The sequence below is a fragment of the Pseudoliparis swirei genome, chromosome 5 (assembly GCF_029220125.1).
Source record: "Pseudoliparis swirei isolate HS2019 ecotype Mariana Trench chromosome 5, NWPU_hadal_v1, whole genome shotgun sequence".
Classification (NCBI taxonomy): Eukaryota; Metazoa; Chordata; class Actinopteri; order Perciformes; family Liparidae; genus Pseudoliparis; species Pseudoliparis swirei.
In genome coordinates, this window is record NC_079392.1 from 25174184 (window position 1) to 25196268 (window position 22085).

Here is a 22085-nt window from a genome sequence, read left to right on the forward strand (position 1 = left end):
TCATATCATGTATGTGTGAGAGATTTTCAGTTGTGTGTGTGAGCATATAGTTTTTCAGTAGTGTGTGTGAGAGCATTTCACTTGTGTGCGTGAGAGCATTTCAGTAGTGTGTATGAGAGCATTTCACTAGTGTGTGTGAGAGCATTTCAGTAGTGTGTGAGAGCATTTCACTAGTGTGTGTGAGAGCATTTCACTAGTGTGTGTGAGAGCATTTCACTAGTGTGTGTGAGAGCATTTCAGTAGTGTGTGTGAGAGCATTTCACAAGTGTGTGTGTGAGAGCATTTCACTAGTGTGTGTGAGAGCATTTCAGAGTGTGTGAGAGCATTTCACTAGTGTGTGTGAGAGCATTTCACTGTGTGTGTGAGAGCATTTCACCAGTGTGTGTGAGAGCATTTCACAGTGTGTGTGAGAGCATTTCACTGGTGTGTGTGTGAGAGCATTTCACCAGTGTGTGTGAGAGCATTTCACTGTGTGTGTGAGAGCATTTCAGTGTGTGTGTGAGAGCATTTCAGAAGTGTGTGTCAGAGCATTTCACAAGTGTGTGTGTGAGAGCATTTCAGTAGTGTGTGTGAGAGCATTTCACTAGTGTGTGTGAGAGCATTTCACTAGTGTGTGTGTGAGAGAGCATTTCACTAGTGTGTGTGAGAGCATTTCACTAGTGTGTGTGAGAGCATTTCACTAGTGTGTGTGAGAGCATTTCACTTGTGTGTGTGTGTGAGAGCATTTCACTAGTGTGTGTGAGAGCATTTCACAGTGTGTGTGAGAGCATTTCACTTGTGTGTGTGTGTGAGAGCATTTCACTGGTGTGTGTGAGAGCATTTCACTGGTGTGTGTGAGAGCATTTCACTAGTGTGTGTGAGAGCATTTCAGTAGTGTGTGTGAGAGCATTTCACTAGTGTGTGTGTGTGAGAGCATTTCAGTTGTGTGTGTGAGAGCATTTCATAGTGGTGTGTGTGTGAGCATTCCATAGAATGGTGTGTTTTGTCACATTCCATACAACTCGTTAAATAGTTGATAGATGGCGCAAGAGACGAGGTGAACATGGTTTCCCCTGTCTCCTTGCCTCCCTGTCTCCTTGCCTCCTTGCCTCCTTGTCTCCTTGTATTTGAGCTTCAATATCACCTTTCTAGTTTTCCAACGCTATATTATGGAAGCCCTAAACTACGGAAGCCCTAAATGTACAAAAACTCTTAAATAAAGAAGCTCTATGAAATATTTCAACTACGAAAAATCCTTCATAAGTGAAATTAAAAACTAATAAACAATGGAGGCATGAAACAGACACGATTCAAGTTTGTTTCTTATCAATATATTAACATAATTAACCCGTGATCCCGAGATAACGGTGACATGTTTGAAACATGGCCGCTTAGCGCTTCCGTAGTAAATCCGTAAAGAAAGATGGATGTTTACAACTCCTATTAAAGTCCACGGAGGGTTTCCACCGAGAGAAAGTTCAACTACTATATAGTAATTGAATTATATATATATTTCAATTACTATATAGTAGTTGAACTATATTAGATATATATAATTCAATTACTATATATACACTGACATATATATATATATTAGTAATTGAATTATATATATATAATTCTGTTGCTCAGAAACCTTTTGAGATTATTTGAGTCATTTGAAAATAACAGAAAACGTTAATTTGTTCACCTTCAAAAAAAAAGATTCAGGTCTGAAATTCAGAAGAGATCCAGTTCAAAGAAACTCAAAGCGAAACCCTCGAGAGATTCACACCAGAAGGAAACCGACGTCCCACCGCCACAGCTGGTCCTCTGGTGCGTGAGCATGTTCTTCAATCTAAACTTTTATTTAATTAACCAGGAAGAGGAAACATATTCTCCCCCTCCCCAAAATGTCTGCTTCTTTGGAGAGTTGTAAAGTGTTGCCTGTTCTGACTCGTCTCCATTCTTCCCAGTGGTCATGAACACAACTCAAAGAATCAACTTATATTATATCTTTATTCATTTTCATCACACCCCTTTTACACACATGCACCCTGAAATAAAGTTTTTTTTTAAAAACCGCTCCAACTCAATCAACTCGTTAGTGTTGACTGACTAAAGGCACAATATTTTATGTTTATGGCTCGTGTCTAGAACTTAATTAATGAGACATATATATACACATATGTATGTATATATATATATATACACACACACTATTTTTCCCTACAGGGTTTTGATGTTGCAGATGATCTAATATATATATACACACACACTTATATATATATATAATAACTGTTCAGGCATTATTAATATACGTTTATAGCGATCACACAAGGCATCAAAGCGATGAGTAAGATTCAGAGACATTCTGACTTTCATAGTATCACTATCATTATCACACACACACGCTCTCAGATCTTGTAGAGGCCGAAGAAGTTGGCGTAATGCGAGTGGCTGAGGAACGAGGGCTGCGACACGTTCACGAACACGCGGTCGTTCCTCTGCAGCCGCACGGCGCCGGCCAGGTAGCTGTCGGCGGTCCAGACGTGGCCGCGCTGCGCCGAGCAGAACCCCGCCCTGTGGGCCTCCATCAGGGTCAGAGGTGAGGGGGGGCGCCCCCCGCCCGCCGCCGCCCGCCTCACGAACACCGAGTGCACGAAGGAGGAGGCCGGCGAGCAGTCATTGAAGATCAGCTCCACCCGCGAGTACACGTGGTAGAGCCCGCTCCGGTTCGGCTGCAGGCCGCCGTCCTCCGCCCGGTACGACACGGCGCCCGACTCGAACGCCCGGCCCGACCGCGGATCCCAGCGCAGCGTCCGGGGGACATTGTCGGTTTCGATGCGCCCTGAGAGAGAGGAGATGAGGGAGGAGAGAAGGGAGGAGAGAGGAGAGAGGAGAGGAGGGAGGCGATGAGGAGAGAGGAGAGAGGAGAGGAGAGAGGAAAGGAGGGAGGAGAGAGGAGAGGGTGTTGTAGGAGAGGAGAGAAGAGGAGAGAGAAGAGAGGGTAGGGTAGGAGAACGGGGGGAGAGGAGAGAGAAAAGGAGAGGAGGGAGGAGAAAGGAGAGGAGGGAGGAGAGAGGAGAGAGGAGAAGAGAGGATGACAGAGTAGGGGAGAGGAGAGAGAGGAAAGGAGAGAGATGAGAGGAGAGAAGGAGAGAGGAGAGAGGAAGGAGAGAGGAGAGGGTAGGGTAGTAGAGTGGAGAGAGGAAAGAGGAGAGAGAGAAGAGGAGAGAGGAGTGTGAGGGATGTTCCAGAGAGTAAGTTGCATTTATTTGTATATTTGTATCGGTCGTCGCACCGATGACGTGCGCTGCAGGTCGTTCCTCTTCGTCTCCTTCGTTCATCTCGAGTTGGTGAGCTGAAACAGACCAGACGGGAGTCACATCTCCATCTCCTCCTCCTCCTCCTCCTCCTCCTCCTCCTCCTCCTCCTCCTCCTCCTCCTCCTCCTCGGGAACATTTGGAGTGTTTCTGTGTTTACCGATCTGCCTCTGCGGCGCGCGGCTCTCGTCGTCGGGGGTCGACACGACCTTCAGAGAAACGAGAGAAGAGTCTCGTCACCACATCACAGAGACGCTCGCTTCCTCCTCTCAGAGCAGAGGGAGGAAATCCGGTGTCGCCGGACCACAGGCGGCGCGATGGAGCCGCCGGGTCGCGATTTTAAATGTCAGAGCGAGAAGAAAGTCTTTCGCAAACTTCTGCAGGTTTTTTTGCAGGTTTTCGGTGAGATACATTTCCCCCCATTAAAACGGCACCAGTAAGAGTAATTTTATTAATATTGACATTATTTTATCACAATGACTCAATTGCACATTTATTTTGAAAAAGTAGAGCAACTTTTTGGGACTTTTGATTACTTTTCTCAATTAAAATCAAGAAGTAAAATCTCGTTTGGGCCGCAAATAAAGTAAAGAAACAAAAACATTTTCACATTTAAGAAGCTGGAGTCAAATCATGATCCCAAAAGAAGTTGCAGATTAAATCAATAGAAACCGAATTCTCCAACTCTAATCTATAATCATCATCTCTCTCACACACGTCCTCACCTTCCTCATCTCCCTCGTCTCCCTCAGCTCGGCCTGCATGTTGTGGATCTGGTACGCTCCCAACCCGAGGCACGCGAACACCAGCAGGAAGAGCATCAGGGCGACGAGGGCCGGGCCGGCGCCGACGCCCATGCAGCCCCGGCTCCGCCCGCGGGCCCTCGCCGGCTCCCGGGCCGGCGGGAAGGACCAGCAGGGCACGAGGCTCGGCTGCTGGTCCGGGTGCTGCGGGCCGCCGGCGTCCACCAGGAACACCTGAGGGAGCGGGTAGCTCTGCTGATCGCCGCTCATGCTGTCGCCTCGGAGAGAGGTGGTGCGCACTGAGCGCCTCCGTCTTTAAAAAAAGAAACTTCAGCCCTCGAGAGGCCTTCGCCGCCCACAAGCCCCGCCCACTAGAGCACGTCGACTCATCCGTCTCCACGGGCAGCTTCATCACAGGCCGGGGTCTTCTGCTGCTTCCTGGTTCAACACCGACAGACTGCAGCTCGGTGTGGAGGGGGAGTGGTTCAGCTGAACCCCCCCCCCCCTCTCACTAACCACGGCCAGGTCATCATTAAAAATTTACAAATTCCAAGAAAGGAAAGATTGCGACACATATTCTGTGCAGCGAGGTATTTCTTTGTAGGCCAGGTGACATCATCCGTAACGCTGCGGGGGGGGGGGGGGGCATTTCCCTCTCAGGTTTGTCACATCTGAAGCACGAATATGTTTTATTCATGCCATCAGTGTTTAAGCGTGTTAGTAAACAGCGACACCGCAGTTTCAGCAGCACTCGGCGTTTCCTTGGAGGGACGACGCCGACGCCACGAGCTCGCCTCGCCGCCCGGCTGTTTGACGAGCCGGGAGCGAGCGACGACGATTTAACCCCAAACCGATACCTCGCAGATGAGCTTCCAGGAAAGCAGAGCGAGCGCACATGCACACGCACACGCACACACGATTTGGTGCCTGCTGAAGAAGCTCTCGGGCCTCCTCTCCGTCCGCCGTTGCCACGGTTTCATTTCCTCTCTCAAGGGCACGGACGGAAGGAAACCCACCGCCTGCAGCGAAGAAGGGAAACCGCGACAGCAGGGTTCAAGCTGACGAGCGTGTTTCCCAGAAGCGGCACAGGGTGGGTTAGGTGGGCGGGGGGGCGGCGCCGTGGGGCTCAACCGGGTCGTCAGGAAAGAGGAGACGCGAATGAGATCGCTGACTCAGCGAGCATCTCTGCAAGTTTCCCACGGAGTCTCTCTCTCTCCTCTCTCTCTCCTCTCTCTCTCTCTCATAACGGAGGCCGATGACTGATCGCACAAATGGAGTCACGACTGAAAAATTCCGATGAAAGTAATGAGATTACTCATGCACACGTTTCCTTTTCTGCAGGCGTTGTGTGCGCGGTTTTAATAATCCGCTTTTCTTTAATCCATAATCTAGATTATCCACAGTCCTCACGTCTGATGAGCGGTCCATACGACGCCACTCGGGACGCCATCGAACGCGGCATCAATGCTCCTCATCGGAGGAAGAGTAGCAGTCCAGCCCCAGGACGTGACCCGTCATCCCGGCGTGGGACTCGTGGTCCTCGCGGTCCTCAGCGGCGCCCCCCCGCCTCGCCGAGGCGTTACTCAGGTTCGGCAGACCCGAGTGCAGCACCTGGGCGAGCGTCTGAGAGGAGGAGGAGCCTCCCTGCGGCGGCGGCGGCGGCCCCCTGAACGCGGCGGCGGCCACCGCCAGCCTCGCGCGGTCAAAGGAGAGGGGCCGGTCTTGGTCGGCGGGGGCGGGGGTTTGAACCCCGGGAGGCGGCTGGCTCTCGGGGACCGAGGGGTCGTGACATCCCGTCCCGCCGCCGGCCGAGTCGCCGTCACGTGACTCGGGGGGCCGCGGGGGCGCCGCTGTGAACGAGAGCGAACACAGGTGAGCTACGTCCTTCTTTAATGAGAGCAAATGAAGAAAACATATTCAATGTGTTATAAGAGATTGAGTCAGAAAGCGTAGACACACTCACCGTTAGCCGGGGACTCCCGTGTGTCCGCTCGCCTCCTGCAGTACGCCCGCGGGGTCCAGGGCTTGTGTTTGCAGCCGGGGTCCACGGCCCGCAGCTTGGCGATGAACCTCTTGTACTCTCTTTCCAACGCCTCCATGTGCAGCTGGAACTCGGCGATCTTCCTCTCCGGGTAATGAGACAGCTGCGACTGCTGGAGAGGGAATAGACCAAAAACGGACATTTTAGAATAATAACTTTCGACAGAAACAATCTCTGTGAAATCCAACGGCGACAACCTCACCTGTAAATAATACTCTATTTCATTCTTGATGCTGGGGATCCACTTTTTCAGAGAGGCGGCGGAATTAAGAGTTGACTGCAAAAAGGAGAAAAAAGGATGACAATTATAATATAATATAACAATATAATACAATGTAATAATAATAATAATAATAATAATCTTTACCAGCTTGGGTCTCCGCTCATGCACATCCTTGAGGCGTCCCTCTGTAAATTATATATATCAAAAGAAAACATTAGTTCAGGCGTATTCATTCTGATTTATTTATTATTATTCACTATTAAATACAAAATGAGAATTCCTTTGTTGACTCTGGAGTCAATAAACAATTATTCACTAGTGGGGCTTTTATTAAAAATGTTAAATATACTCAAACAAAACCTAAAATGTTGTAAGATTCCCCTGAAAGTAGAACCAGAGTTGTCTTCTTCGTTGAAACCAGGTGTTACGGTTTCACAGGCGACCGTGTTAACTGGCGTCGCGTCCGTTGTTGTCGTGGTTACGACGGCCGTTTGAAAAATAGGATAGATAACACGTATAGCTGTCCTCGTGAATGCCTGCTTGGTTTAATTTTGTATTACAGTTTCCAACCCTCTCATATACATAATAATATATACTGTACAAATTAAACAATGCGGCATTCACGAGGGAAGCTACGTGTTCCAACAGCTGCCTGTAACTGACACCAACGGACGCGTTCGGTTCAAAGTCGCCAGTTAGCACGGTCGCTTCTTAAACCGTAACACCGGTAACCTCACGCCTGTGAGTTAGCTCTAAGCTAACTAGCTGTTAGCACAACACGGGGCTTTTATCGGCATATTCTTAAAATAAAAAGTAGTTGTTGTGGCTGCTCAGCTCACCTTCTCTCTCTTTCTGGAGCCACAGTCTGTTCAGCTTCCCTTGTTGCTTCTCCTGGTTTCGTGCCATTATAAAACGTTAGTGACACGAGAGAAAGAGGGAGAAAAAGAGAAAGAGAGAGAGGTAGAGAGCCCTCCGCGGCTCAAACGATCACAATGTCACGTGACACCCGGCAGCGTCACGTGACATGCAGCGAGAGCAACTCCCACACCTCATTGCACGTGCAACTGTAAACCCAAATCACAAAAAGAAATAAGATGCATATATATTTTACGATTCATCACAAAATAAATCTCAAATCTAAGTCATGAATATAATTACATATAAAAGATTGAGTTAAATAAAAGTTTACTGAATCTAAATCTAATTTATGTATTTATATATATAGATATAAATAAATAAATAAATATATATATGTGTGTGTATGTATATGAATATATATATATATATCTAAATATATATATATATACGTAACACTTCAGACTGAAACATACAAACACATGTTTGTATAAAAAATAACAAAATAAATATATATATACATAACGCTTCACACTGAAACCTGTTCACACTGAAACTCGTTCACGCTGACAAAGTCAAATTCTTCTTCGGGAAAGTCACTGAACCTCTTCGACTCTCTCTCTAGAATCTGCTCTGATGTCTGAAGGTTGAGAGTTCAAGTCTTTCCTGTGTGGTCTACATGTTCTTTCTGTTACCTCTTAAAACTCATCACTAAAATATACAGACCAAAAACTTTTAAAAAACAAACAGAAACCATTATTTAAAGGGTTTCAAAAGAAAACTCGAGAGATAACTATTCACAGCCTTTTAACATACTCTTTTTGCATCTCTTTGTTCTCATTTTGTGTGTCTTTGTAGTCGTTAGATAAATATTTGTTCTGCATTTTTTTTTTTGCCTCTTCCTGGTTGGAAATGTCTCTTGCTAATACATTTTGTACAGCTCTTATTTTCTTTTATTAGCATAATATAAACAATTTTAATTGTTTATCTGGCTTTTGAGTAACCAATCTTATATTCTATTATACATATTTTTATTTATTGACGAACGGAATGTTATCAGGTGTTTTAAAGGTGTTAAAATCCATGAAAATAACTTTATTCATGAAGAGGTTCCCTTGAACCTGATATGTTGTAGTTACCGGCAACTTGTTTGTTCCCAGCTTCCTTCCAACGTCTCTAAAAAGAAAGGATCTGGCGCCATCTAGCGGCGAGATTGGAGATGGCACAGGCCCAATCTTAGAAGCCAGTTGATGTAATAGTAGAGCGTAGGTAGGTCATCATAGCAGAGCCAGTTGTGTGTGTGTGTATAGAGAGAGAGAGAGAGAGATTTTTTTGAACCACAACAAACCAAATTATTTTCAACACACAACATAAACGCAGCACCAATCCTGAAAAAACAGAGAACGTCCATGATGCTCGTGTTGGACACTAAACTAAAGTCCACTGAGGACAGGAAGTGCCTCCTGCCCTCCGTCTTGAGGCTGAAGCTCCTCCCAGTGCTGAGGCTCTGGCTCCTCCTCTTCATTCGATCTCTCCTCTCGCCCTCCTCTCATCGTCCACCACCTGCAGCACCTTGTTGAGTTCACACAGGATCTTTTTGAGCCTGTAGAACTCTTGCGGCGTGAAGGCTCCTCTCTTGCCCTTGCACGTCAGGAAAGTGGCGGACAGGAAGAACTTATCCCTGCAGAAGTGGTCCTCCACCTTCACGTGCCACTCCTGCTTGGTCTTCCGGAGGAACTCCTTAATCTCCTCCACACTGTAGTGTGGATCTTCGTAGGGGCCTTCCTCCGAGCTGGACTCTGTCTCCGGCTCCGCCCCCCTTGGCCTGGACCTCCTTCTTCCCGCCGTCGCCTTCTTTGCCTGTGGGTTCTCTCCCTCACCTCCTCCACACTTCCTCTTTAAACGGGGGACTCTGAGGTTCTCCTCCTCTGCCTCCATGTCCGCCTCACTGTCTGACAGCCTCACCTCCCTGACGACTGTCTCCCTTTCTTCGTCTGACTCCGCCTTGTCCTCCTCTTCACCTTCCTGGGCCACCTCAGCCCCAGCCCCACCCTCTTCTCTCCTCTCTTCCTCACCCTGCTGTCCTGTGACCGTTTCTCCCTCGTCTCTCCTCTCCGCTTCAACCTCTTGGTCAGCACCCGCCCCTCCCTCCTCTCTCCCCTCCTCCTCTTCTACCTCCTCACCCACACCCTGCTGGCCTGTAATCATCTCCCCCTCTCCCTCCTCACCTTGCTGGACTGGACCAGTGCCCCCCTCCTCTTCCTCCACAACCTGATGGGCACCCCCCGTCTCTGCCTGCTCTCTCTCCTCATCCTGCTGGGAGCCCCCAGCTCCTGCCTGCTCCCTCTCCTCCCCCCTCTGGGTACCTGCAGTCCCTGGTTGCTCCCCCTCCCTCCCCTGCTGTGCACCCCCCGTGCCCTCCTCACCCCCCTGGCTCCGCCCCCGAGGAGCCGCCCTGCTGGTGTTCTGCTCAGCAGTCCTCCACCGGTGGCAGTCCCTGGCTATGTGCCCCTCTCGCCCACAGATGAAGCACCTCCCGTTCCCTGAGGAGATGTATATGGGGTAGTTGTGCCCGGCCACCCTGATGAACACCCGGAGGCAGAGCTCTTCTCCCCTGTTGTTCAGGATCATGAGAGATGCCTCCGGTGGGACCACACGTGTTTCATCCGGGAGGACTTCCACCCTGAGGGGATCTTCCTCAACCGGGACACCACCTTCCCGTGCTTCACCAGCTCCTTCAAGATAACCTCCTCTTGAATAAAAGGAGGCACGTTGGCCACGGTGACCCGAACCGACGGTGTGGCCAGCGGCGCCACCGGCACATACATGCCTCTGATGACCCGACACCACCACCTCGTTCACTTTGTCCACGCTGTCTAGAAACAGCACCACCGCTCCGTTCATACGGGCAGCGGACCTCACGCAGCCGTCGCCGACCACGTCGCCCACTGCCAGCCCCACCTCCTCCTCCGAGCACGGGAAACTCGGCGCCACTCTAATGCCGTGTTCCCTCGTGAGGAAACTCATATCCTCCATGACTAGCTCCCCGCTAGCGCCCCGTTAGCTTCCCGTTAGCTCGCCGCTAACGCTCACAGACACACAAATCTCTCCGTGAACCCACACACACTCACAGCAAACATACCTGTTAACCCAGCCACTCTAGCGTGGAAAAACCACCTTCAAACCAAGCAACTCTCCTCTGCTCCACAACCACACGTCCTCTCACGCTGAGAGAGAGAGAGAGAGAGAGAGAGAGAGAGAGAGAGAGAGAGAGAGAGAGAGAGAGAGAGAGAGAGAGAGAGAGAGAGAGAGAGAGAGAGAGAGAGAGAGAGAGAGAGAGAGACCTTTTTTTTTACGGCGTAGTATATAATTGACATATGATATATCACACAATAAAAGCACCTGTTCAGGAGTCTATTTGAACATGGCGTCACGTTTGCAGACAGACAGGTGTCGAGGAGTGTGCGCGTGGTTGTGCATTTGTTATTCTGAGGAACTGTGTGTTTATATGAAGATGGTTGATTACTGAGGGGGAGCTCCATTGCGTTACGTGTTGTTCTTTTGTTTCTTTGCATTGCGCATGCTCAATAAACAATGACATACAGATGTAGTTAAGGTAGATTTAAGATGTAGAATTTTTTTAATGTGATTTTCCTGTGTTATAATCTATATTTATCTATTAATTTGGCCTAAAATAAAGTTAGAAATTAAAATGTGATCTTCTCATTCGCCCTTCAGTGTTGTGCACGCGCTCACCTCCCGGTCTGATGCAGAGATCACAGACTCCACTCACTTCCCGGAAAGCCCGCCTCCTCCGTGACGTCACGTGGATCTTCCGAGCGCTCCCGCTCTTTATATGGTAGGGGCGGGACTCCGATTTCCGGGAACCGTGTCACGCCGCCCCGGCTTTGAGAAGTCAGAACTGGTTAATGCAGATTTATAGATTTATAGAGGAATTACAATCATTAGGATAATTATAATGATGCAGTGCCGTCGAGCAATTGTGGGATTATTTTTCTGCTGTTGTGTGTGCAGTGTGATTATAGGCTCTGTCAACTGCGGGTGCACATACAGAATAAGTATAATAATAGGTATGAAAGTTGATTTGAATGGATAATAATGTAATTACACTTAAGTATCTATATGAAAAAGAAAGAAAGATTAAAACAAATTAAATTGAAACGGTTGCATTCGCTGCTTCATGTTGTGAACATATTCCTTAAATATTTTTGTTTTAAATAAATAAATAAATATATATTGTGTATATCTGTGTGTATATATATATATAGTGTGTACATAATATATATGTGTATATATACTGTATATACTGTATATAAAAGAAAATAAATATATATTTTCAATTTTAATTTTATATATATATATATATATATATATATATATATATATATTTTGTATCGCGTTATCCCTCCATCCTCTAAATGTGATACCTGTCCCGTTTCTTTGACTCCTGACAGCTCAGTTTCATTAAAGCATCGATTCATGACACATCGTTCCGGTAAACCGGTGTCTGGCGCCCTCTAGCGGTTCACTTGGAGCATGACACTCATGTACGACCTGAACGCCACACCTGACCACGTGCCGCCACATTCACCTGCTAGTTAGTCTATTATGCAGGAATGAGGCTCATGACAGTTGCTGGGTTTACTGTAGAGTCGACATTACTTTACTTTTATACATGCATATATATATATATGATTAGTGGTTTGGAGACACACTTTTTACAAGTTTGTCTTATTCCAATATGGAGATATTTATTATTATTAATCCTTTCAGCTATTTTCTTTGTTTTTTTTACCCATTTAAAGCATCTTTAATAGGCTGCAAGGCATCCAGAATACAACTCACAGTACTTTTTATATTATTTGTATAGGTTTAATAGAGTCAAAATGTGTTTCCCCTTTGCAATACAGGACCTACTTTGTATATTAGCGTCTTCACGGGCCTGAAGAAGAGGACATGGTGCAATGAGCACAGTGTGTTTATTATGGGGTCACATCAGCTCGGGTGTCTCTAGTGGAGACGGACCGCGTGGCGTTAACCTGTTGGAATAACCGACAGCTGCATCGTGTCAACGCCATGATGGGAGATGATTGTTTTTCTTCTATTTTTTTTTTTTACAAGACATATTTCTGTGTGGAAAATGTCAAACATCTCCACGAGCCGGACTTGCTGGTGAGGCCTGGAACACACATCACTTAGCCCGGATCAATACCTGCACTAATGGAATTTACCTCGAGGTGCTGGGAACTGCACCAGCTCTTGCAACATGTTGCAACGGGTTTTATTGTTCGAGCTGACATGGCACACCCACTTTTCTTCTCACACACACGAGTACAAGAACACAGAGGCAACGTTGCTTCATTTCATCTGGTTTATTTTTTCTTAAATATTGATTAGTTTCTGAAGTGATCAGAAAACATAAACATAAAAAAGTGTACACAGTATTAAGTAACATAAGTACTCCAAGTTGATCTTATATACATATAACAATGAGTGAAACCCCATTAAAAACAACTTTAGAAAAAACCCAAGTACATCTTGAAGCTTTTCTAAATTTAATTTCTTACAAATCAAGAATTGTACTGAAACTCATGAAGTCAGGCAGCTTTTGTTTCAACGTTTTTTAAAAGATTTGTTTAGAGTGTGAGGCCTTTTACACAGCAAGAAAAGTCTCTATTGCATGTTCTTAAAATCCTCTAATACTGAATGTTCTCCTTTGGTGCTCGTGATCAGGTCCATGCAGAGCTGGGAGGGAAAAATAAATGAAAGAAATCAAGAAAACTTCAGTCCCGTTCTGTTTTTAAAATAAATAAAAAAATACAGCACGAAACAGATGCACTCTGGTCCATGGCTGCCGTCACTGTTCCGAGCCCCTCTCTGGGGGGGGGGCCGCGCCACCGGGGGGAGCGCGTGGCACTTCAGGAGCATCAGCTCGCCCCCAAACCCCCTCTACTCCGGTCCTGCCTGTGTCGCGCCACATCATCCCCCAAAAACCCGTCACGATTTTCGGGAGATGCACGCGCAACCAGGAGGCGTCCGTTTGAGTTCGCAACCAGTCTTTTTTTCTTCTTCTTTGCTCCTCTATCTCACCGTCTCTCCTTCTCTTTGCTCTCCCCTCCTCAGAAGGTCTGGAGCTGCTGCGTTAACATGAGCTGGCACCCGCTGTTGACGTGGTTCATCACCTTCTGCTTCAGCTGGGCCACCTGCTCGCGCAGCATGTTGGCGGTGGACGCGAGCTCAGAGTTCTGGCACTTGAGGTTCTTGACTTTGTCCTCCAGCCGGGAGATGCGCTCCAGCTTCCTCTTCCGGCACTTGGACGCGGCGACGCGGTTCCTCATGCGCTTCCTCTCCGCCTTGATGCGCTCCTGGTTCTCCATGTCGATCGGGGACATGGGAGGCGTGTCCCCCAGCATCTCCGGCACCGTCTGGGGCTCCTCTTTGAGCGACGGGAGCCGGGACGGCTGCCCGTAGATGGGGAGATGCGGCGGGGGGGCGGCGGCGGGGAAGGACATAGCCGGGGCGGTGTAGCTCGGCGCCGGGTTGAACGTGTCCAAATCCTCGTAAACCGGCGAGTCGGAGCGCATGTCCGCGTTGTTGTTATTGTTGTTGTACTCGGCGGCGCCGGCGACCGACAACACCGGCGGCGGCGCGGCGTTCGCGCCGCTCTGAGGGTCCGAGGTGACGCTCGCGCTGCCGGCGGTGCCCGGCATGTGCTGGTGGTGGAGCTCCGCGAGCGCGCGGACGAACCCCTCGGCGAACCCTTCCTGCTCGTCCGTCACGTTCTTGGGGCACATGAAGTGGGTCGGGGTCGGCGTGGTGGTGATGAGCCCGTTGCTAGACTGGATGATGAGCCGCTCCAGCTCCGGCGACGCCAGCTTCAGGAGGCCCACGTCCGGGGACGTGAGGAGGTCTCCGGCTTTGGCGCGGAGGTGAGGCTTCAGCGCGCCCGGCGACGGGTCCGCGAGGTTCAGCGTCATGTTGCGCTTTAGCACTTTGGCGTGGCCGTATCCGAAGCCGGCGGCGTCGTGCTGGGAGAACTCGTTCAGGGAGTCGTCGTAGAAAGTAGTTTCCATCTTTGTAAACATGCAAGAGGAACCACCAGCTACAAAAAGTCTTCAGCAAAGAAACTTGTTTCTTTCTTCTTCCGCTCAGAAGGAAAACACACACACGTCTCCAAAACGTCCTTCCCTGTGCGTAAAAGCAAAACGGTCTCCAAACTTTGGAGAGCGCGCCTTTCTTACTTCTTTTCAGAGACTGTGACAACGTTCACAGAGCTTGTCGGTGAAGTATCCGGACTGAAAAGAGTCCCGAATGGAAATAGACTCCGAACTTTATTTCTCTGGTCAGCCACCGACGCCGTTGGTCCGCGCTGTGCTCGCTCTGCTCTGCGCGCGCGTGTGTACACTCTGAGCCCGGCAGCGTGGAGGCTAAACCTTATCTGCTGCTGCCGCCTCTCTAAAAATAGCCATGATGTCACGATGGGGCTCTGCCATTGGCTGGGGGGCGTGTCGTCGGGTTAGGGGTAGGACCAGCCCCCCCCCCTCCCTCCGATAAGGCGCGTTGCCTTGACGACCATCCACAAGATTTTTTTCAGTCTCGCGGTGGATTGTGGGATGAGGTAATGCTGTGCAAGGAGAGAGGAGAGGGTGAGCGTGGTGCATTGTGGGATGACGTATTGTTTTTGAATCTCGTTTGCCCGCTTCACTGTCAGTGAGGTACAAGTGTTGCTCCTGCTCTCCGTCTTCTTCTGGCTATATGAATGAAATAAAATAAAATAATATATATATATATATATATATATATATATATATACACACACACATATATATATATATAACAGAACCAAAAACAACTCAAAATAAATGTTTAATTGGCAGATTAAAAAAGATTCTATGCTACTCTATTGTACATTATTATATTTGTAAAATATTCCATTCAACAGAATTCTCTATTTTATTATATTCTACAGTGTTATATTATATTTGGTTATATTATATTCTACTCTATTATATGATGCAGTATTCTACTTTATTATAGGATATATGATACTCTATATTTTTGTTTACAGTACTCTATTCTATTCTATAATACTAGATTATATTCTACAGTATTCAATTATATTCTTTTATTCACAGTACTCTATTCTAAGTGTTCTATTCTATTCTTTGTTTTACTATATTGTATTCTATATACTCTATTATATTCTATATCGCTCTATTATATTCTTCTTTTCACAGTACTCTATTCTACATTAATATATTCTATTATTTTTCCCCACAGTACTCTATTCTACATTAATATATTCTATTATTTTCCCCACAGTAATCTATTCTACAGTATTATGTAATATTCTACTCTATTATATTATACTCTATTCTATTCTACCGTATTCTATTATTTTTTTACAGTTATGTTATTCTATAATACTCTTTCCACGGTACCTATTCTATAGTATTCTATACTACTATACTTTATTCTATTCGATTCTACTCTATTCTACATTATTCTATTCTATATTACTCTATTCTTTTTTTCCACAGTACCCATTCTACAGTGTTCTATTAGTATTTTCCAATCTTCATTTATTTATTGTATTTTTTCTAATCTGCTGAACCGTTGCCGCCGATCGGAGGTCTAACTCTCTGGATCACAGCTGGAGAAAGTTGCTCACGTCAACCTGGAAAAAGTGAACGAAAAACACGTCACGTGTGAAAACTAATTATACGTAATTTTCCATGTGCGCTCGCTGTGGAAACATCTTCTTGTTCTGAAAGTGTGATTCTGCTCTCAGTCTGGCGGCCCCTCATGGCTGGTGGTCCGCTCCCCTACAAAGCGTCCCACATACACAAAACACTGGTTTTGATTAGTGGGAGTTACAATGTGACACCTGTGCAGGTTAATATACACGAAGACATGAATCCCTTCTGGAAGAAATGCATTAAATCTGTGTTATCTACCTGAATCGGTCTCATGCAGTCAGGTACTTTGGTACTTTTGGTCTTCCCTCCCTGAAGTCATGAGAAGACAATTTAAGAGGACCTTTTTTTGTGCTTTTACTGCGTCTGAGGAGCTGAGTCTGAGACCTTTTTATTTCTGCTTCAACTCCAAAGTGTTAAAGATAGATCCGCGGACGTCTGTTCGTCGTCGTAAAAACAAAGAGCGGTGCCCGTTTCCTATTACCCGTGTCATGGTGTGTGATTAGTGTAGTGCAGTCCATTGTCCCCTTGGCCCCGTGGTCAGAAATCACGTCCTGGTTTAATAGCAGGAGGTTAACCGGCCAGTCTCACAGCCTTCACATCTAGTCCTCCACACTCCCACTGTCTGGGTCATTTTCTGCCCCGCCGGCTTTAACGCAATGTCTAAATATGTCCCGTCCCCCCCCATCCCCCTGGTGCAATGAGTAAATCAGTCCCCCGGCGCTGGCTGGCTCAGAGAGGCACCTAAGGAGGATGAACCGGATCATAAAACACCAGCGCAGTCAGACTTTTTACGGCTGCTAATGTTGTCTTTACGTACTGTTGTGCGTGTCGAAGCCAGGCGATCAATAAGGTGAGAGGATTCTGATCCAAGTGGTCGACTTTTCTTTGATTGAATGCAGGGTAAGGCCGGTCCTATTAGGACAAACCTCTTCAATACAACGGACGTCTTCATTGGGACGAACCTCTTCATTTGGGGTGAACCTCTTCAATTGGGGTGAACCTTTTCATTGGGACGAACCTCTTCATTGGGACGAACGTCTTCATTGGGACAAACTCTTCATTTGGGGTGAACCTCTTCAATTGGGGTGAACCTCTTCAATTGGAGGAACCTTTTCAATACAACAAACCTCTTCATTGGGAGGAACCTCTTCATTGGGAGAACCTCTTCATTGGGACACACCTCTGAATTGGGAGGAACCTCTTCAATGGGACACACCTTTCCAGGACCTTTTTAGCTTTATTTCCTTTCTTTTTCTTTCTGCTTTTTGTAGTGTTTTAATGGTAGATGTGGGTAAGCAGGTAACTCCAAATGTTCTTTCGGTATTCTTACATGTTCACTGCCAGCCCAGTCACCTTTGTCGTACTTTTATGCCGATCGCTTTGGGGATGAACTACGGAAGCAGAAGGATGACGAGTTTGTGCGGCTGCTTGTTTACACTCGACGACCCACTGGCCCAGTCTGAAATATTTATCCACTTCTGGCTCATTCATCTATTCATGACCGCACATGAAAGACTCTTAAGTAAGTGGTCTAATGCCCCCTCCCCCCCCCCTGCACCCCCCCCCCCCTTCCCCCGCGCCACCACCACCTTCCAGCAGGGGATCCTCATGTATGACTTCACCCATTGTCTCAAATAGAGGAATTAAGCTGGGGTAGAACACATGAAGCCATTTAAAGTTATTATCTCGTTTAAATTAAACCTCTTTTTTTTTTGTCGAATCGCACGCTGAAAGAATTCAGTTTTATATACTTTAGAATAGTGTTTTATACAGACCCCTTAAACGGTTCAATGTGAATAAGGGTCTGCTTCTCCTCCCCGGCCGCCATGCGTGGAGTTATAAGAGGGGAAACCACAACCAAAGAGACTTTCTGTGTATGGAATGTGCGTTATGGAGGAAACCCGACGGTTTGAGTCCCCATTCACATGCAAGGCAGTAACGGATTACATGGAATCAGGATTACACACATTATATTTGTGGATTTTTTAAAGAATAAGGTGCAATATTTTTCAATGTTTTAATTTAGAAGTAATCCAATGTGACAAAAATAAATGTTATTTATATTCAGGATATGCAATGTGCCCCAACCCTGGTCACGTGCAATATTAGTCAAGAGGTTAAGAAAGGGATTTTAGCTGATTCACTCCACTCGTGCAGGGACTTTGTGTTCTTATTAAATTATTTCTGGTTGGTGGAGCTGACTGCAGGCTTTCAGCACTTTGGGAAAGTGAGGTTTTTGTGCAGAGGAAAGAACAAAACTACAGCAGGAGGGTTGGAAAGACATTTTGTAAATGAAATACTTCTAACAAGGCTGAGCAGATGTTTGGCCGTAAACTGGAAACATCGGACATTTTAACTCTGACGACGGCGCTGGAATAAAAGTCGGAGGATCACCAAAGTTGTCGCAAAACCCTCCCGAAGGGGTCGTGAGCGCGTGTACCACATTTCATGGCCATCAGTCCAATAGCTGTTAAGACATTTCATGGAGAAACCTCAGTTGTCCTTTCGTGGAGGGGGAGGGAGGGGGTGGGGGTCCTCTGGGGGCCATTATTGCATGTATACAATGTTGTGGTGAAATCCTTCAAGTAGCTTAAGATATTTCACGGGGAAAAGCAGAGTCCTCCTCTGGGGACCGTGAACATCTGCACATACTTCACGGTTACCCAACGACAGAGCGTCTGTTGGGGGGGAAAACAGACAAAAAGAGTTAAAATGTGAAAACGCATTCAAAACATCCCGTTGTTATTATTTCACACCACACACGTTGTTTGGCGATTCAACTCCCTTTTCCCTTTTTTTCTCTCCCGACTTTTCCTTTCCTCTGCACCTGTTGTTGCTTTTCAAGATTAGTAACGAACAAAGACTCTCGCGTAAATGTTTTGACCTCGTTGACCTGAGCGGTTCCACAAGTTGTCTGGTCTCTGGCCTTCTACTTCTACTATACCCTCTCTCTCTCTCTCTCTCTCTCTCTCTCTCTCATCTCACCCGATATCAGCGGCCGTCCAGGCAGCAGGATTTCCCCTGTGATGGAAACGGGCCGCGGTCTTTTTTCTTGTATTGTTCCAGCAGAGAAGTCTCAGAGCGCCCTCCTTCGAGTTCATGTTGCTGAATCACTCAAAAGAGTCAAGGACGAATCCAATGCGACGCGAAGTAAACAAACACGTGTTGGTGTGTGTGTGTGTGTGTGTGTGTGGGGGGGGGGGTCTTTTACGTCGTACCGAACTCCCCCCCCTCGAGGGCGAGTGAGAGACGCTCACAATGGTCTCCGCCCCTCAGAACCATTGTTGTTTCAGCTGCTACGAGAAGGGGAAAAAGTAGCCGGCGGTCGGAGAGAGAGAGACATTGTGTGTGCGCGTCGAACTCGCCACGCGGAAAAGTGCACGTCCGTGTGTCATCGCGTGAGGACGCTGAGCGGGTACTTGGGCCAATGTTCAGGTCTGAGAATGGCTTCTTCCACACCTCCTTCCCACTCTGCTTCTGTCCTTTTTCCTCTTCGTCCTTTATCTGACAACACGTCTTTTCATTTTCCCTGATTGCCTCCGTTTTTTATCTTCCATACCTGAATGACACACACACACACACACACACAGACACATACACTCTCTCTCACACACACACACACACACACACACACACACACACACACACACACACACACACACACTCATCTGGACACATTAACAAGATACAGCAACAGCCATTTTCTTTAATGAAAAAAGAAAGACGCGCAGCTAAAATGACAAACGTCCCTCTTTCCCTTCTGGATTTACGACGTGGTGTAAAAGCGGGAATCGTTGTGTTTGATTACTACACACACACACACACACACCTACACACACACACTGGATCTCCCTGAGTGATGTCTCATTGTTACGCCCTTCAGGAGTAGAGAATGAGTGTTTGATGCCCGTCTTCTTCGACTGCTTTTTCAGGCTCCGTTTTAATTAATTTGCCCATAAAAAAAAAAGAAACCGCGATTCCCAGCAGCCTCTCTGGCACCCCGGCCCAAAAATACTTTATGAGCTTTGACAATGAATCGTCGCTAACTACCCAGACTAATCGCACCGGGGATTTATTGGTCAGAATCATATGGAATATCGATCGGCTCTCCCTCGTTTTGACCCTTTCAGGCCACCGTAACTCACCCGCCGAGCGGGCGATGACATCATCGGGTAACCGTGGGCACAATGGGAGCCCTTTCGACTTTTGCTTTTCTTTATCATAGAACAACTTCAGTTTGAGGGTTAACCAGACTGGGATTTGACACTTTTCTTTCTGTATGTGTGTGTGTGTGTGTGTGTGTGTGTGTGCTTGTCTGCATGCGTTTTTATTTGTTGTCTCAGAGTAATTTAATCTTTGGGAGTGAGTCTGGGCCTCATTATGTAAATGAAATAACCTCATCTAGAAAGAAAGGCAGAGTGAGCCACAGCAGGACACAAAGACACACAGTAGTGAAAACTGACACACACACACACACACGCACAAACACACGCATGCACACACACACACAGCAGGCGGGCAAAGTAAATGGCTTTTTTGACACCACATAGCAGCCTGTGTGTGTGAGTTTCAGTGTGTGTGTATGTGTGTGTTTCAATGTGTGTGTGTGTGTGTGTGTGTGCGTGCACTCAGAGACCTGTACGAGTCCTCAGCTGGCACTGTTCAGCCCGTAACAGGGAGGCGAGTGTGTCACCGGGGAGAATGATCGATAGCTATTAAAAACCCACCGGTGCCGCGATCCAGATGGAGGACCTGTGGTGTGTGTGTGTCTGTGTATGTGTGTGTGTGTGTGTCTGTGTGTGTGTGTGTTTGGCCATGATCAAGCTGTGTTTGTACAGGTGGGACACTGTATGGCGGCGGCGCTAACCTGTTCCACTCCATTTACCGCTGCAAACTGGGGGTGGTGTGTGAAGGGGGACGGGGGTTTGGGGGGGGGTGGGGCTCACCAACCACACAAGGTGTGTGTGTGTGTGTGTTTTAGTACATCTTGGGCTGCATTTGTGTTGTTTGTGTGTGTGATTGGGAGGTTGTCAGGGTGTGTTTGGACTTGTTGCTTATTATGGTCGGTTTTTCAGAGGCAATTAAAAAGTAAAGGGGAAGGGGCCTGAGTCAATGTTTTGAGTTGAGTTGTGTGTGTGTGTGTGTGTGAGCACCAAATGTCGACCATTTTGTACTCATTACAAACACTAATCTGTCTTTTTGTGTAATTTGTATCATTTTACGGGGTGTATGTAAACGCGTGAATACGTGATACCATATACAACCAGAGGAGTCGCCCCCTGGTGGTCAGGAGAGAGAATGCAGCTTCAACACATGAAGCATATACTTCTATACAACCAGAGGAGTCGCCCCCTGGTGGTCAGGAGAGAGAATGCAGCTTTAACACATGAAGCATAGACTTCTATACAACCAGAGGAGTCGCCCCTGGTGGTCAGGAGAGAGAAAGTTAAAGGTTAAAACTATTATAACTTCCAATAACTTCCGTGGTTATTTGAACCCACTCATATCTTCATAAACATAACTTGTTGTTTGTCGCTATGGAGACACGAGCCGCTGGCTTCGGTTAGAGAAAAAGGAGGAGTGACTTTCCGTAGGAAATCACATGAACCGTTGTATCAGGATACGTTGGCTATTCATACGCCGCCCCGTGAGATCAGTTTGTTCTCCAAAAGAAGGAGAGAGAACATGAATACGGGTTAGAGAGAGAGAGAGAGAGAGAGAGAAATATAACATGACTCATCACCCTGAATATTTTGCCTAAATTATATTCAGGCTTCATTGGATATTTGATAAGGATAAGGGAGTCAGATCTCGTACACCGCAGTCCTATGAAACAAGAGACATGCAGCAAAGAAACTAAAACAGAATCCTCCCCCTCTGTCTCTCTCTCTCTCTCTTTCTCTCACACACACACATGTATGTGCACACTCCCTCCCTCACACACAGAGATAGAGAGTTCGTCCTCTAAGCCGGCTATGAAACCTGATCACAGATCAATACGGAGTGGTGTGAGGGTTGTTGGGGGAGGGGCATCAGGCTCTGGACGAGGGTTGTATCCCACTAACATGCAGCAGTAAGACCAGGGAGAATACTTCTTTCTGATTGGCTGGCAGGCGTCTGGTTAAATGACAGGACACCAACTTTAAGTGTTTAACCTCTCTCTCTCTCTCTCTCTCTCTCTCTCTCTCTCTCTCTCTCTCTCTCTCTCTCTCTCTCTCT

General features: G+C 47.0%; 3 protein-coding genes across 3 annotated transcripts; all 3 read right to left on the reverse strand.

The window, feature by feature from the left end:
- Positions 1-1958: 1958 nt before the first annotated feature.
- faslg (Fas ligand (TNF superfamily, member 6)) lies at positions 1959-4310 on the reverse strand. The gene is made up of 4 exons (XM_056415581.1): positions 4010-4310; positions 3445-3493; positions 3263-3322; positions 1959-2809 (listed from the first exon to the last, which is right to left on the reverse strand). The coding sequence occupies exons 1-4, from the start codon at positions 4295-4297 to the stop codon at positions 2376-2378; spliced, it is 831 nt and encodes a 276-aa protein (XP_056271556.1). The 5' UTR covers positions 4298-4310; the 3' UTR covers positions 1959-2375.
- A 1166-nt stretch (positions 4311-5476) lies between these two features.
- Positions 5477-7222, reverse strand: si:dkey-86e18.1 (uncharacterized protein LOC557342 homolog). The gene is made up of 5 exons (XM_056415584.1): positions 7131-7222; positions 6436-6476; positions 6271-6345; positions 5991-6180; positions 5477-5877 (listed from the first exon to the last, which is right to left on the reverse strand). Exons 1-5 carry the CDS (start codon positions 7195-7197, stop codon positions 5489-5491), a joined length of 762 nt encoding a protein of 253 aa, XP_056271559.1. The 5' UTR covers positions 7198-7222; the 3' UTR covers positions 5477-5488.
- A 5302-nt stretch (positions 7223-12524) lies between these two features.
- On the reverse strand, positions 12525-14546 carry jun (Jun proto-oncogene, AP-1 transcription factor subunit). The gene has a single exon (XM_056415562.1). The coding sequence runs from the start codon at positions 14250-14252 to the stop codon at positions 13287-13289; it is 966 nt and encodes a 321-aa protein (XP_056271537.1). The 5' UTR covers positions 14253-14546; the 3' UTR covers positions 12525-13286.
- Between the last annotated feature and the right edge of the window lie 7539 nt (positions 14547-22085).